Source organism: Labrus mixtus, chromosome 11 (genome assembly GCF_963584025.1).
Source record: "Labrus mixtus chromosome 11, fLabMix1.1, whole genome shotgun sequence".
Lineage (NCBI taxonomy): Eukaryota > Metazoa > Chordata > Actinopteri > Labriformes > Labridae > Labrus > Labrus mixtus.
In genome coordinates this window covers 9431703-9448658 of record NC_083622.1, presented here as the reverse complement: position 1 = coordinate 9448658, position 16956 = coordinate 9431703, and the positions used below count along the sequence as shown (strand labels likewise).

The window sequence follows — 16956 nt, the reverse complement described above, 5'->3', positions numbered from 1 at the left end:
ATTTTCCCTACTCTTCAGTTATTTTAGGTTGTTCCTATGATTCTTCCTTTCATGTTGGAGCAGCAAATATGGAAATCTGTAGTATGTGAGTTTAAAAAATATAAATAATGTTTTATAAATAAACACAAGGTAGCAAACTCGTGTATTTTTGACTGCACTCATGCATTGTGAAAATACTAAAATGTTTCAAGATGAAGTAGTTTGAAAGCAAGTTATCCAGTACTTTTACTCAAGTACTTATTTGACTGAGCAGCTTTCAATTGTATTGGAATAATATTTGACCAGGTGTATCTATACTTTTACTGAGTCTAGTTATTAAGTTGTGTGCTTTGTGGTCAAGAAAACGTGTAGAATAATTAAATAAACAACACCACTCAAATATTAGTAAACTAAATACAAAAACTAATTCTAACCCCAATTAAATAGCTCCAACAATAAGCATTGTTTACTTTCATTCTCAAATGGGTTATATTAGTAATTTCCCTGGAAAGGTAAATTGGGAATAAATCCTCGAATATGATTGGTCCGTCGCACCATGACGTAGGCGGATTGTCAATTCCAGTCATACGATCTGTCATCATCGTTCGTACAATGCGAAAAGGGAAGTTGAAAGAAGTGGGAGAGGGACATCACGGAGCCTTATGAAATCAAACGCCACAGGAGCTGAGTGGATATCCGACACATTGTGAAGTGCTGCGGTTCTTTGCCTGGAGAGACACATAGCTTCCTCCTTTTCGTAGGTGAGTGGTTAATATTAGCGGCTCTCTCAGAGGGCTCCTCCCGATGCGCTAGCCAGACCCATGTAGCTAACCACAGCTAGCACACACTGGAAGGGCCGAGCTAGTTAGCACAGTAAGTTGACGTAGTACAGCTGGTGAATTTTCGCATCAGAGGTCATTAATAAATCATTAATACGTATACAATAACAAACATTAATTGCAGCCAACATCTGCGACTCTATTTAGTCAACTGTCGGATAATGCCAAACAAATTAGCGTTATGTTGCTAACGCTAGCTAGCTGTCATTAGCTGTACACACCCAAAACTGCATCATCTGTGTTTTGGTATTCTCAAAACGTCATAAAAAAAATGTCAGATGTAGTGTTTAGGAGCTTGACATTTACGATGCCACCCAGTTAAAAGTTAAAGTAACGCAAATTACGTTTTAAATGAATAACAGAGGAGGATTTGTTTTGGTCTAGACGTTTTGAACAGACGAGTTAGCTGTGTTGCTAACGCTAGCTGTCGTTACTCTGCTAATTCCAGCTAGTCAACAACAACAACAACATAACAGGTTATTTGTGGTTACCTGTGTGTCGTAACGCGATTTCAGACATTATTCTCGGGCCTGAATGCTCCTGTGCTCACTTGTTTGCTGGGAATGAGAAATGTGAAGGTTACAAAAGAAGCTGTTGTTGTGTAGTTGTTGTTAGTCACCTCATAGAGCCCGGGAGGTAAGATTAAAAAAACAAGTCTAATTTAACCTTGATAGATTATGTCACATGTTATTTCACATATTTGCGTCATACTTATCCCCCTTTTGAAACCATGTCTCAAACAACACAATGCTTGAAGCAGAGATTTTCACCTCTACACCAGTTGGTGTACTTTTCTCTCATTTCTTAAAGTTGATAAAGGTGAGACACTCTGGCAGCTAAAAGAGTTTAGATTTAACGACACTGTCTCTCTCTCTTAGGACTGTATCTAAGACACCTTTGTATGTTTTTGCCATACCTCTCTCCCCTTTATTTTGCTTTAATAATTATGGTTAGCAACCTGCTATTGTTAGGAGAGAGTGACACAGTGTGGCTGGTAATTTGAAACTCTGTTGACGTAGTTTGACATGAACTACTGTAAGGTGTCCTCTATTGTTATTTCCCTATCTCTTGATAATGACTGTTTGATTTTTAAGAAATGTGGCCATAACAACAGCATACAGCTATACAGTTGAAAATCATGAATATCCCCCATATGTTTGAATTAAATGGTTACATATTGAGTTTCTATTCTCTGCAATGTTAACATAAAGTAATGTGAAATGTATTAAAAATACTTGATTTTCAAGTTTTCTTTATACCTGCTGCTGGACAAAGAACCACCAACAAAAGGGGAATGGAGAGCAATTGTAATGGAAATGTATAACAGGGAGGAATTTCTTTATTTTCGTTAAGACTCTTTGTTTTGTAAAAATGCAATCCTTAAAACATGTTTAAAAAAAAGATGTGTTTGTACTCTTAATGGGTTTAAATGTTAACATTATTATTACAACAATAACCGTAGGTGCTGCTTTTGTGAATATAATCCATAAGCTTCTGTTGATGTATAAATAATAACACGGGAAAAGTGCTTTAGGTAAAAAAAAACAGCTGCTTTTCTCCTGAATGTTGATGTAAAGCAGAAGCATCTGGCTCAGTAACCTCAAAAGGAAATACTAAATATGCCTTAAATATTAAGAATACAATGAGTTTGCTACCATAATCTTTAGCTGATTAGATCATGAAACTTTAGTACCTCACTTGAAACATTCATGATTCATGGTGGCAGATAATAAACTACAAAATATATACTTAATATTAAACAGAAAGCAAGTCTGTACACCAAGACAATGTCCTGGCGTTTATTTTGTCTTTTGTATGTGTGTGTGTGTGCTTGTGTGCGTGTGCATGCATGTGTCCTATGACAACCTCTGACATTGCGCTTTCTTTTTCTCCCTCCTGCTCAGGTATTTTCTGCAGTTTTCCACAGTACGTCAGCGTGCAGAGTAAGAGACCAGACAGTGTGACATGGCAAGTAGAGGCGGAGCTACACGACCCAATGGGCCGAACGCAGGCAACAAGATCTGCCAGTTCAAACTTGTGCTTTTAGGAGAGTCGGCTGTGGGGAAGTCAAGTCTCGTACTTCGTTTCGTCAAGGGGCAGTTTCATGAATTCCAAGAGAGCACAATTGGAGGTATGGATCTGTAAAGTGGCTGTGTACAGGAGATATTATTACTGTTGTACTTGTATTAACCTGGTTGTCATAGAGAGAGACTGGTGATGAATCACACACTAAAATAAAGATTTAATATGCTGCTCATAGTCTCAGTTGTACAACAAATATCTGTGATATGAGTCATGACTCCTGGGGCCTATACTACGAAGCGAGTTAAACATACCCACAGTGTCTTCGGGTTATCTGGCATCAATAACACTAACATAAGAGACCGTGATTAACAGTCATACAAAGCTGGTTATCAACCTGATAGGTAAACCTAAAAGGGGCGGTGTAAGCTTCATTTAACCTATCACAATCCGAACTGCGTCCGCTGTCAGCAGATGGCCATATCTAAAAAACTCTGAACAAACTATATTAGAAATATGAAGACACTCAAAGACTAAAGTTACACAGCTTCAGGAACAAATGCAGGAAGGACAATTGGTAGATAAAGAAACATCAGCGAGTATTAATGTCCAAACTACGGCTTATTATATATTTTTTCCATCGTTAGTTCACCTTAGAACTGACGATAATAACTCCTGTTTTTTCTTTCCCTGAAATGGATGTGTTGCTCTGCGTCTTTCATGTGGCGAGTGTAACAGTTTGAGAAGTTATATTTCAGCTGCAGCTCTGATGATAACAAACAGAGTGGCATGGAGACACTAAACATTCATATGAAAATATGATTCAAAGCTATAAGAAGCCATTCATAATTGTACATCTTAAAAACACAAAGGCTCCGGTGCTTTTTTTTTAGTCTCTGTAAGGGAAAAATAATGATTAACTTTACGGACTATTTCATGTAAAATCATGCAGGACACATGAAGTGTCTCTCTCCCTCCTCCCCCCTCACGATCAGCTCCAGGAGCTCCACGATCAAAAGATCTGATTGGTCAGTGGGTGGAGATTTCCACGGGTTGATCTCTTATCTCTAACATAACCTGATCCGGAACAGGTTAGGTGTGCAGCGTAAGTTACCGTGGCGATGTACCCTGGTAAGAAGTGAACCCCCCTCGTAGGATGGAAAACCCTGAAGTTACCTCGCTGACCCCAAATCCTGCTTCGTAGTACAGGCCGCACGTCAGTGAAGAGAATGCAATGTATGACGATATAATCAGCACAGTGTCAAAATGAAACAAAGTATTACTAACAGCCGAGGACATGAGTATCAAAATTCTTCAACGCTGCCAAACAATACATGCTCAAATAAGAAGTAGAACAATACACAGAGTTGTGGGTATAATTAGGGAAATTCCTGAACATCTTCCCCTAATTTCCTGCAGCTGATGTAGGAGCAGTCTGTTATCATCGACATAATCTTATACTCAATGTGCTTTGGCAACAAGCTCTGCTCACTGGATATGACATGTTTTAATCTAATTCCTTCCATTCCATTGCATTGCTATTTTCAGACTCAAAGTACCACACAAAGTAAAATATGCTCATACTGGAGTATTAGTCACAAACGAGGAATAGGTTCAAAGAGAGATATTGCTGGAGATTACAATTGTCTCACGATTCGATTGAGAATCTATTTTTGATTCAAATTCAAAACGATTCTGGATTCATGATTCAAAGTCTATTTCGAAGTAGTACAAACTTCAGGATCTACTCCAGTCATCTGTGAGACTGGCTCCATTTGGCATTCTACTGAGTTAAAGAGCTAGCCTTAGCACTTAGCAGGGAGCGACTGATTAGCCCAAAAAATTAATCAATTTTCTTTTTTGTTGAGATTATGACTGTATAAAATGTCAGAATGCATATCTATATCTATCGATCTCTATTCTCTACAGATTAAACATTGATCTAAGAAATATATTGGCATAATTTTTTTTTTTCTCCCCAATATCGACATCGGCCAAAAAATCCCATATCGGTCGGGCCCTAAAAACAACAACACAGATATAACAAATAGTTGGTCATCCACACATCCTAGATCTCTATACTGATATAATTACATGTACATTCATATGACAGTGGATCAGTTATCACCTCTCAATGTAACAAAGACAAATAATTTTTCCCAACATTGCACAAAATTCCCTGCTCTTCAGTTTAGTGAGAAAGTCACTCTCTTCAAACCTTCAACTTCACTATCTCTCCAGTCCGTCTTTGTTGGAGGTTTGGACTCTTAATAATTTTCATGTTACTGTCTTTGATAAAGATAAAGATAAACTTTATTGATCCCCCATGGGGGACATTTTTTTGTCACAACAGCTCAAGAAACAGGAATATAATTATCAAAAATAACAAGAAGTTAAAATCAAATTATGTACATCATTTTTTTTATTTTATTGCTGGATGCTTATAAAATCTTTATCAGATATGTATCTTACACTGAAAAGTGAGCTGCAGTGTTGCCCAGGTAAATAGTTGAAAAAGAACAATCAATAACAACTCCAAAAATATCTTGTTTTGCCTGTTTTACCTCCTGCCCGTATGGCAGAAATGCAGGGTAAAAGATAAAGTGATTATTGTTAAATTCATAACTTTAGAGGGGAATTAGATGAACAGTGATTTACTTAAAACATAGGATTTAAAGGTTGCAAGTCAGTCCCTAAAAGAGCAAAAGTAAAGTTGTACCGGCCTGGGTGGTGTCCAGGTGTGGATGTGTGACTCATTGCTGTCAGTGAGAATTACCAGAGTAAATAAAGGTTTTAAAAAAATATGTCAATGTGTTAATCCCGTCATACGCAATGCTTCAGCACTCAACCAGAGTCTGGATGTTCAGTCTGGAACATGTTTGATATTACTATCCTTTCCAAATGAGTGAACCACGTAATCCGCCTCTTTGTGACTGTGTTTCCAACTTTGTTTCTAATTTTTTTTTTTTTTTTTTACCTCCACAGTCATACATTTTGTGCAGTTCAGTAGCGACAGGCTCATTTGTCATTGGCTTCTCTGCTTTGTGCCCCCGCAGCTGCCTTCCTGACTCAGACAGTATGTTTGGACGACACAACAGTCAAGTTTGAAATCTGGGACACAGCTGGTCAGGAGCGCTACCACAGTCTGGCTCCCATGTACTACAGAGGTGCCCAGGCAGCCATTGTGGTGTACGACATAACAAATGAGGTGAGTCAGGTGCCAAGTTCTCCGTCATGCAGTTTCTCTTATCAGCACTGCTGTCACCAACCAGAACTGGAACAGCACTGACTATGTTTGCATGCACTTTGCAGAGAAGACAAAATTACTACTAACTGTTGTAACTGTTATTGAGTATGCATGATCCACCAAAGTCTCTCTTTAACTTGCTGCCTATCATAGACCTTTAAATACCTTAGTCGTGCTAAATGATGTTTAGTTAGTCGTACAACAAGCAGAGCGGACCTCAACAGACAAGAGACATTTTTTGTCACACAGACTGTGAAGCAGATTCTGACTGAGCGGATGTCCACAAAAGCTCCGGAAACCTCAAAACTATAAGCCAATCTCAGTTGGATAAAAATAGTCTCTGAATGCCACACTTGCTTAAGGCCGTTTTTTAAATATACAAATGTTTCATTCTGTTTCATGACCCTCGTATATCGTCATGTATATTATTAGTAGTAGTGGAGAACTTCATGAGAAATCCTACAGTCTTATCAATGATGCGGTGACAGCGGTGGTTTCCATATTATAGATATTCTGAGTATTAGTCAACCATAACCAAGAACCTTTTTATAGTATCTAACCTAACTAAAAGATGAGTCATCAGCGATGAGTCCTGTTTTGTATTCAGTTTGTCGTACCTATGCGTGCATATAATGGACACTTGTACACATCACAAGAACATGTTCAAACATACATCAAACCTTCACAACAGGCTGGCTCTTGCTGACCATCATCCTACATGGTTGACTTGTGTGGGGGCCAGAAGTAGCCACATGGTAGAGTAGGTAGTATCTGCACAGCCGAGATCTGTGGAAGGTGGCTGTTTGCTGTTTTGGTTGCAGTGGCAACGAATGGCCTGTAGGGAAGGTTATGTAACTCATCAGTCGGGCATAATGGCAAAATTGGGATGAGGGATGTCTTCACCGAGCGCTTATCCTTTCATTAGGGCACGAGTACCTTGTGTTTATTTCAAATCGGCAAGTAGATCTCAGAGGGCCACACAACACATGGCGAGTAAAATAGTCACATAAAAGAAAAGAAATGCTGATTTGATCAAGCTGTTGGCGTAGCTGCTCCTCTTCTGTCTGCATGTCAGAGCCTCACAGGGGTGTGTTGACTCACCCGAACATACACACACATGTACACACAGGAACACCAGTCACCACACACACACACACACCACAGTAATCCTGCTGCAACTGGTCATCTGCTAGCTATCATTAGTGGTAGGCTAACTGACAAGTTAATATGTGACAGTAATTACAGTAACCCTTTGTATCATTTAGAGAAGAGAAATAAAAAATATGATTGACCAGTCGTTTTTTTTTAATCTACTCACCACCATGGCCTTCTGACACTTGAAGAGAACCTAGGGAAAATAGGGATCCTTCAGTTTGTTACAGAATCTTTCAAAGACAAGGTCTTGAATAAGGAGATTGCATGGCAGAATAGCCTTAATCTAAGTCTTATACTGTATTATGTCAACTGCTGCTACCTCATCATTATGTACCCACGCTAAAGATATTTGATTCACATTTCATCAGACAGTCTTTAAAGCGAGTTTCTGCACCTTGAACAGATAAGAAAAGCCAAGTCAGAAATGAAGAGAAGACCACCTGGTTGTCTTCATCTTTCCATCACATGGAGCTTATTTTTATTTGCACTAACTGAGTCACCCTCCTCCTCCTCCTTCCCCTCCTCCTCCTCCCTTGTTGTGTTTGCCAGGAGTCATTTGTGCGGGCGAAGAACTGGGTTAAAGAGCTCCAGAGACAAGCCAGTCCAAACATTGTAATAGCTCTGGCTGGGAACAAGGCTGATCTCGCAAACAAGAGAGCACTGGACTTCCAGGTTTGTCTTCTTTTAATCCTCGCTAATTAACTGTGAACAGACGCAGAACACTCATTAGAAAGAGACCAAAGGTTAAGTCAATGTCTGTTTGGAGGTCATCTGCTGGAAGAGTAAGAAGACGTGTGTCCTGTCTTGTTCTTGGTACACGCCCACTTTGCCTCCTCTGCGTGTGGTTTGTTGTCCGTGCAAACTGTGAGGTGCTTTCCCACCTGCCACAGCTAGAGACGTGTTTGTTACCGTGTGAGGTCATTTGAATTAATGATGGTGTTGCTTTCTCTTTCACAGGATGCACAGTCGTACGCAGACGATAACAGCTTGCTTTTTATGGAAACATCAGCAAAGACCTCTATGAACGTGAACGAGATCTTCATGGCCATCGGTAGGTGTCTCTTGAACCTTTTATACACCATCATTTTAACATTTTTTAAATTATACACATCTCTTCTTTTTTTTGTCAAAGTTATAATTTTTGATAGGACAGCTGAAGAGTGAGTGGGAATATTGGGAGGAGAGAATGGGGGGATGACATGCAATAAAGGTCAAAGGTCGGATTCAAACACATGCTCGCTGCAACGTGGACTATAGCCTCTGCATATGGGGTGCTCAACATAACTGCTAGTCTGTACTTTGTGTTTTATTTTGAAATTGACCAGATCCTCTATGCGTTTCCTTGTCAGACTTTCTGTCCGGTTTAATCTGCTCTATTCAGCCTGCAGCAGGCTAAGTTGAAAAGTAGACTTGTGCTTTGAGGTGCGTGAAGTGTTAACATGAGCATTGACTAGAGAGTGTGCGATCCGCCCCAGAGTGCACAGCGTAAAGCACGTGGTGCACACAGATCCTGTGGAATCTGCCCATTAGGACACTGAGCGGTGAAAACACTGAGCTGCATTGATTTGTGTAGAAAACGGATGGTCCGAGTACAAAATCCAGCATCAGTGGACACAGGCCTTTAAGTCATCTCTGATGTTGTTGCTTTGTCACTGCAGCAAAGAAGCTTCCCAAGAACGAGCCTCAGGCGGCCGGAGCCGGCAGCGGGCGGAACCGAGGAGTGGACCTGACAGAGACGGCTCAGCCCAGCAGCCGCCCCTGCTGCAGTAACTAACCCGGCTCTTCCTGCTCATCCTCACCCCACACACACACACACACACACCCACACACCCACACACCCACACACCCACACACCCACACACCCACACACCCACACACCCACACACCCCTTCCCTCCTGCCCCCCCTCCTCCCCCATCTGAACATCTGGACATCGGGCTCCCTGGCTTCCTGACGTCAGACCTCACTCCCCTGGAATAGCATAAAGACTCTGTATAGCTGCATTTCTAATACCTTTTTTTTTTGTTTTTTTGTTGATGTTCTCTTTTTTTCTTTTTCCTTTTTTTTTTAAACTTTTTTTAAGAAGTGTATATCAGTATAATGGATGCATGTATCACTACAACGCCTAAAAAACAACACATTTTATTTCTTCTTCAGTTGAAAGACTAACCCCCCCCCCCCCACACACATTTAGGAAAGACGAGCAAGAGAAACACCTGTGAACGTGTGAGTGTGTTGTGTGTGAATTTTTGAATGATCTGTGGATGGGAAGGTGTGGTCCTCATTTGTCACTTCACAGGGTCGACGAAAATAAACGACGACTGTCCTGCAATACAGAATAAGTGTGCAGGTTGAGTCGTGCTCACAATCAGGAGAAAACCAAATTGTCACAGTCTTGAGACGTCAGATTTTTTTCTGACTGTTGTGGAAGCCGAGAATCTGTTACACGAGAAGACATCGTAATCCGAGGAGTCTGATGGAAAGTGCTGGAAAAAACTGAACTGTCTGAAAACATTTGGCAAGGACTGAAAAATAAATACACATCTGGCTTCCCGTTATGTGCAAACATCTGTACATTATATCACACAACGAAGTCTTCGAGGGCTGGAAAAACATGGAGCAGAATCACCAGGAACTACGATTTAACGAGAGGCTGCTGAACGAGGATGTGAACAGGGGTTGGGTGATTTTCTTTCCATGTTAACGTTTAAGTATTCCTTCATGTCGTGGTATCATAAAGTCCGTCACAGAAGCCTCCAGAGGTCAAAATCTGACACTGATTCAGAAAAAGAAAACAAACAGCGAACCCTGAAGACTGTTGGAACAACCTGCTCGCAAAGACTGTTAACATTCGACTCTGACAACTTGTCTTTGTAAAATTTGCTCTGTTTCTGTTCAGGCCAGTAGTCAGACCGCAGTAATGTGGGCGACCTTCATCAGAGTGTGGGAGGCGGGCGGCGGAGGGGGCCGGGCTTGTTTTTAGAATAGAGTTCAGACGGCACACGACAAGAAACAGAAAATTGGACTTGTTCCCATCATCACCCAAAAAAAAAAAACTCTAATGTTGTTATAGGGGTGCAATGTCGTCTTCTTCCTGGAAATGATTTAGAGATTCTGAACAATTGTACAGTTCAACATAGGTCTGCTTATTTTATTTTGATCTCCATCCTCGTCACAAACTGGTCAGGTGTTAAGATGGTCTTTTTTTTTTTTTCAGGTCTATGTAGTGTTATTAACAGAATCCCTCTCTGGTGTCTTGTTACTTTGCTCTAAGAAATGGTCCATGGTCATGTTTGAAAGGAACTTTTATTGCATTGCACAGTGTTGATCATGTTTGAATTAATGACTGCCCTTCGATTTTATACGACGGACTGTATTGGACTCTGCTAACCTCCGGCTATAAGCAGGTAGCATCATTAACCTTACAGCTCAATGAATTTTAATGATGTAAAACAACATTACTAGTGATGGGCTGCTGATCAGTTTTGAGTGTCTGAATACAACTTAATAAATTCAATAAAGAGGTCTCTTGTCCGCCTTTTTGTGCTCAGTGGCATCACATGTAAAGGGTTTTTTGTTTTAGCATCTTCTTAGAATATGTTTGTTTATTTAGACCAGATATCCTGTTAGTCACTGAGGGGTTTCTTTATTTGGTCCTGACACGATAGTCACATCCACAAACTCGGAGCAAATCTGAGCTTCAAGGTTCTCACGGCCCTCAAAGAAATGTTTAAAATTCATAACAAGAAGTTCAGTAAGTAGAAAAAAATAAATTTCAGGTCACTACAGTGGACAACTATTCAAAAGCTGCTTCTTGTACTAGATGCCCGGTGGCTTTGGATGGAATAGTTTCACATCAGCTGCTTCAGTGGATTAGCAAGTCATCTCATACGCTGCCACCTAGTGGCCAGCTGTAGTAAGTGTACCCAAAATCTATTCTTTTGTAACATAACAATGAGTAAGGTCGTCTACCTGCTTTTTGTAAAGTTTCTCGAGATAACATTTGTTATGATTTACAGACTATACGGACTAAACGAATAAAGATTGATTGATCTAACATCCTCTTAAAATCATCCAATGAGAGCAGCTCGTTAAGTTTCAGCTCTTTTTGTGATTCGTTCCAGCTAAAGGGAAACTTAAACCACCACAGAACAGACGTACAAAAAGGTCCTGCAGGGGCTTTTAAGATTGTTAGTTCCTCATACTCTTCTGACTGATGTAGGTCAGAAGAGTATGAAGGAAGCAGACTAAAACAGATCTTTAGATAACAATACATCAGTGTTTACTGCGTGTGGATGAGGTCATCATCAGGGTTTGTCTGCTTGATTTTTTTTTGCCATAAACATCACACTGAGTCGTTTCATTTTGGACATTTGTTTATTTTTGGATAAAAGTCGAGACCTTTCCATACACAAGTGACTCAAAGTTTGATTAGGAGATCGGGACATAAGGTAGTCACTAAATTATAATTGGACAGTGATAATGACGCAGTGATTCATCTACTCTGACTTGTAATCCAAAGGACGAAAGACTGACGAGAACTCCACCACAGCTACTTCATACGTATCCAGCTTCCTCTGTAGCTAAAGCCACGAGGGTTCAAATTATATTTGTATTTAAGGTCAGCATTTTTGTCAAACTGTCAAGGCAAGGCAAGTTTATGTCGACTGAATAAAAAGCCTTTTGATGCAGCGGTACCTCGGCAACACGTCTCCTACTTCCTTGGTCTTTCTCCGCTGTCTCTGTCAGGGTTGAACATTTCTGATCCATGTCCTCTTTCCGCCTTTTCTCCCACTTCTTGACTGTGTTCTTTAAAAAAAAAAAAAAAAAACACTCCTCGTCCTCAAAGTCCTGACCAGACGAGTCCTCTGAACTCATCTCCGCTGACCTGATCACATTTGGCTGAGGCTCAAATCCCCGTGCAGTAAAGAACGTCTACTCTTGACAATAATGGCCCTTACAACCTCATTACCCGGCCCGTTCATCCAGCACCACCTACACATCACCAGAGGACAAAGAGAGAAATAGAGAGCAGTGGAGAGGCTGCAGAGCTGATCGATAAGTGATTAAGCTCAGATCTATAAAGTGGAGAGGACATCCAGAAGCCTTGATGATGTCCTTTAACCACAGAGAGTATAAAAGAAGACGCAGCCTCTGGGGTTTAAAGTGAAGCAAAGGAGGAAGTGCATTTTAACCTGTCTTCTCTCTAACAGCCACCAGGGGGCGACCTTGATGGTTGCAAAAGGAGCTGCAACTGTATAGAAGTCTGTGAGAAAATTGTGCCTATACTTCTCCTCTGAATGATTACAGCAGAAAACATTTTCTGAATTTGGTTCAAAGTCTTCATTTATGCTTTTAAATGGTCCCATTTAGAGTAAATCAAATACAAAATGGCATCGGCCATACTAACAAACTTGAGGCTTCAAACAAATAGTCAATGAGCGTGTGTGTATTCATCCTCAACATTTGAAGGTTTCCTTTAATGTAAGACAGAAAATATATCTGGTAACATCTGAATTCTTTACAAACAAGTTGACAATATAAACTTACAAGGTGATGGTCACGTTTCTACAATTCTGAAATCATTAAGCAGACGCTTTTATCCAAAGCAGCGTCCATCAGAGCGTAAGTGAGAGGAGGAGACAATGTCAGGAAGTGCAAACGAACAGCTGATCGGTGCACACAGGTGCTGACAGGAAGTGACCAGAGGTGCTGACAGGAAGTGACAAGAGGCAATAATTAAAGTTCAATCAGGAGAGACAAGTGAATTAAGAAAATTATTCATAACAATGAATAACATGGAAATGTGGCTTGACAGAAATACTTTGGCGCTTGGACTCTATGGGGTGGGTGATGTGTTTGGAGAGCGTCGACAGAATAAATCCCCCGATGGAGTCCAGACCCTGGTGATGGTGAAGTTGATGACTTGATGAGACCGGGTGGGTGAAGAATTGTTGGATGATGATTCTGTGAAGACGGGCGGTGATGGAGAGGTGGACGGGCGCACGAAACATCGGCATGAAGGAACTAAAGGCAGAGAAAGAATCGTACTTAAAATGGTAGCAGAATGATGATAGGCTGAAAATGACGGAGGGAAGCCATGCCATTGGTTAGATGAGTACTGCTGAGGAGACAGCCAATGACAGCCCAAAATGACAGCTCGAGAATGACAGCTCTGTTGTTCCTGAAAGATGTTTGTTGGTATTGATTAAGCAGCCTTTTTTTCTGATGCTGAAAGGTGTCTCAAAAAACAGGTAATGGAAGTTTAAATTTCACAAACAGCGGAAACAAAAACTTCCAGCTTGAAATGCTGAGTCTATTTTTATTATTATAATTTGTGTCTGGTGTCAAATCTGTGCACCGCTGTTTCAAAGAGTCACAAAGAGAAATGAGCCGAAAGGTGTCAGAGAGGAGCAGGAGTAAGACTACTTTAAAAGCATTTTATCATTGAGATGCGCGCTTTGAGAGAGAGAGAGAGAGAGAGAGCTTTAGAGAGGAGTTACTTTCCCACCTCTGCACTCTTTTGTTTGCTTGCTTGTCAGATTTTCAATTTGAGACGTTTCAGATGCTTTTTAAACATCCAACGAGCTCTAGATTGAAGCATATCCAAGTTATTTCCATCAAAGGCAAACATCGATAAGAAAAAAAAAAACCCCTCAGGATGGCCTTTTTTGTAAGAAATTCGTTTTTGGCAACTGCTCGTTTGAAGATATTAAAGTCTTTTAAAGCGACTTTAGCTCTTTGATGACCTTTGCACAGTTTCCCTGGCAACGACATCACATTTTGAACTGTGCAGGATGTGACTGTCTGCAGCATGACAGAGAGCAGAGTTAAGAAATAAACTAAAAAATTTTATTCACATTTGGATGTCAAAGCTTTGAACATGAGATGTATGAAAGTTTGCATGTTGAAAACTGCACCAAAGTTTGACATTTTAAAGGAGCAATATGTAACTCTGACACCTAGTGTTTAAAATGGGTACTGCAGTCCAAATTCTAAACATTGTAGAGAGCTGTCTCCCCCCGCCCCCTCCTCTCTAGAGTCGATGCTCACCCAGGTTGCCATGTGGTGGACACTGAAGCTTCAGTGTTTAGCCAGCTCTGCGTCGGTCTGTCTGCATGCACCCCATGTACAGAGGCTAAAGTCATCCAAGCAGGCGGCCCGGGTTCAAATCCGACCTGGTGCTCCTTTCCCGCATGTCATTCCCCACTCTCTCTCTCTCTCTCTCCTCGATTTCTGACTTCTACTGTCCTCTCTCTGAGTAAAACGTTTGAAAAATACTTCCATGCAGGTGAATTTTGCATTTTAGTGGATTTCTGTTGATAATGAGTTGTCCTTCCAATTAAACAAACCAGGAAGTTTAATGAGATTTTTGTTGTCTTTTATTTCTTTTAACGATGTCGAGTACACTTTAAAAACTTGCACATTCTGACTGATCAGATCATAAAGGTTCAAAACAGCATTCCCTCTGGTGTCCATGTGGGGGCAGCAGTGCACCGTATCTTTGTGTTGAATATTCCCAGCAGTCCAAACATCTTTGGGGGGGAGAAATGTGCCAGAAAACGGAATCATTCATTCTCTTACAAAACGGATGCGTTTGCACTTAAAATGTTGGCGCGCTGGATTGATCTCCAATTTTCACAACTCATCAGCTTCAGCAGCAACATGTGTAGGGCCTGATGTTGGAAATGCTGCATGAGAAAGTTATTTCCATTGATGTTGTTGCTCTGTTGTTTTAATGGTTTTTAACACTTGAACCAAAAGAGAATCATTTTCTAATTTATGCCAACACTGAAAAGTTTTAGTCTTTTAGTATTTTCAGCCCTGACAGAGCAATAGTGGTGTGCACAGACTGGAAAAAGAGAAAATATGCAGAACAAGTCGAGTTGGTACGACGCCCGAAGCAAACCAGTCATCCAATGAGTCACTGACTGTGTTTACACGGGCAATAATGTGATTGTTTTCTTCTAGTTTTGCAGAAACTTTGGTTTGTAAGTGATCATTAGTGGTGGGTTTACACTGCACTTATCACATATCACTTAAACTAAACACTATGTTTGTTTGTTTGTACCGTCAGAAACATAAAACCTGAAGTGACCCAGATGACTTCTTTTATGTTTCTTCAAGAAATATATCATTTATTTGAAATAAACTGAAATCTGTTGTTACAAAGAGATTCATGAATGTACTTAGACTACAGTACTTGTGTACTTTGTGTGAACATTTGTGGTGTGCATGTTGTGCTTAACCTTTTATTTAAAACATATTTTTTGGGCCTTTTTGCCTTTTTTAGAGAGGACAGCTGAAGAGAGACAGGAAATGTTGGGAGGAGAGAGCGAGGGATGACTTGCAGCAAAGGGCCGGGGTCAGATTTGAACCCACGGGTCCTGCAACGAGGACTACAGCCTCTGTAAATGGGCCGCTTATCTTTTACGTTTTATTTTATTTTAATAAAATAATGGGGGTTCAGTGCCTTGCTCAAGGGCACATTGGCAATACTCGGGAAGTGACCTGGCACCTAGTGTTGTAGTCAAGACCACACTAACTGAGACCAAGACATACCAGAGACCGGAATGCTCCGAAACCAAGACAAGACCCAGACACTTAGAGATCAAACTGAGTCAAGGGTTAGGGTCACTTAATTAGACCGTAACACCGGGAAGGTTGTGACTGTAACCGATCTATATAAATCTAATTATGAATGAATTTCAGTTATTTGTTCCTTTAGAAAGAGGTGTTTTCCTTCCAATCACAGTATTGACTTGGAAAAATCTCGATCTAAAATCCGGAGTCCGCCCAGTCTGAGACCGAGACAAGACCGAGTGAAAATGCTCTCAATTCCAAGACCAGACCGAGACCTTCAGAAAGTGTTCTCGAGACCAGAGTACTACAACACTACTGGCTCCTCTCCAGCTACCAGACCAACTTCAAGATTTTGGTCTGCACCAGTGCTTGAACCGACGACCCTCAAGCAACCCTAATTCCCAACCCAGGACCCTATAGACTGAGCTACCCCACTGGATATCAATATTTAGAGTACACAGTATGAATGTGTATATGGGTGTGTGTATGTTGGTTGTTTCATCACTGAATGTGAAACCTTTTGTATAAAACGTTCTTTATAAAGTTCGATTGACTTTATTTCTTTAAGTTTTCAATAAAACGCTTGAGAGTGCATTTTAATCATGCTTCAAAAAAGATCCTGACAAAGCAAATGGTACAGACTCATTATATGTCAATTACTGTTACTTCACCTTCGTTTGAAATTGATCTTCATGTAACGGGGCTTAAGCTGCACTTTAAAGAGATGATTCAGATGATGTTTGTAAAGGTCTGAAGTGTTTCTTGTAGGAGCAGAATTTTTTTCGTGTTTGATGTCTAGGCTCCGACCTCCTTTATTCCCGGAGATGAAATTATATCTCAAACTTACAAGAGTAGTCGTTTTGTTTTTAAAGTCTTCACTGATTAGAAGTCTGTGAGCCGGAATATTTACATTTTCAGTGAAGATTTCTATCCAAAGTGTCAAACTTCCACATCGTACAAAGAATACCTGATCAGAGATGTGTTTCTTTTCATGAAAATAAGTCGATATTTTAAATAGATAAGAACCTCTTGTTTCCCACCTTTCCCTGTCAGTTAGCAGAAATGCCGGTGACATCACAGCGCTGTTTGTCTGCCGCCGTCTGATCTGTCAGGGTGAACACAAGGTCAGACC

General features: G+C 40.6%; 1 protein-coding gene across 1 annotated transcript; it reads left to right on the top strand.

Moving 5' to 3' along the window:
• The first annotated feature begins 571 nt into the window (after positions 1 to 571).
• rab5ab (RAB5A, member RAS oncogene family, b) lies at positions 572 to 10766 on the top strand. The gene is made up of 6 exons (XM_061049868.1): positions 572 to 740; positions 2723 to 2949; positions 5897 to 6048; positions 7792 to 7914; positions 8200 to 8293; positions 8901 to 10766. The coding sequence occupies exons 2-6, from the start codon at positions 2784 to 2786 to the stop codon at positions 9014 to 9016; spliced, it is 651 nt and encodes a 216-aa protein (XP_060905851.1). The 5' UTR covers positions 572 to 740; positions 2723 to 2783; the 3' UTR covers positions 9017 to 10766.
• Positions 10767 to 16956: the final 6190 nt, after the last annotated feature.

Coding starts and splice junctions, on each gene's coding strand:
- rab5ab (XM_061049868.1), top strand. CDS start 2,784: ATGGCAAGTAGAGGCGGAGCTACACGACCCAATGGGCCGAACGCAGGC. Junction 2,950..5,896: donor CCAAGAGAGCACAATTGGAG/GTATGGATCTGT, acceptor GTGCCCCCGCAG/CTGCCTTCCTGACTCAGACA. Junction 8,294..8,900: donor CGAGATCTTCATGGCCATCG/GTAGGTGTCTCT, acceptor TTGTCACTGCAG/CAAAGAAGCTTCCCAAGAAC.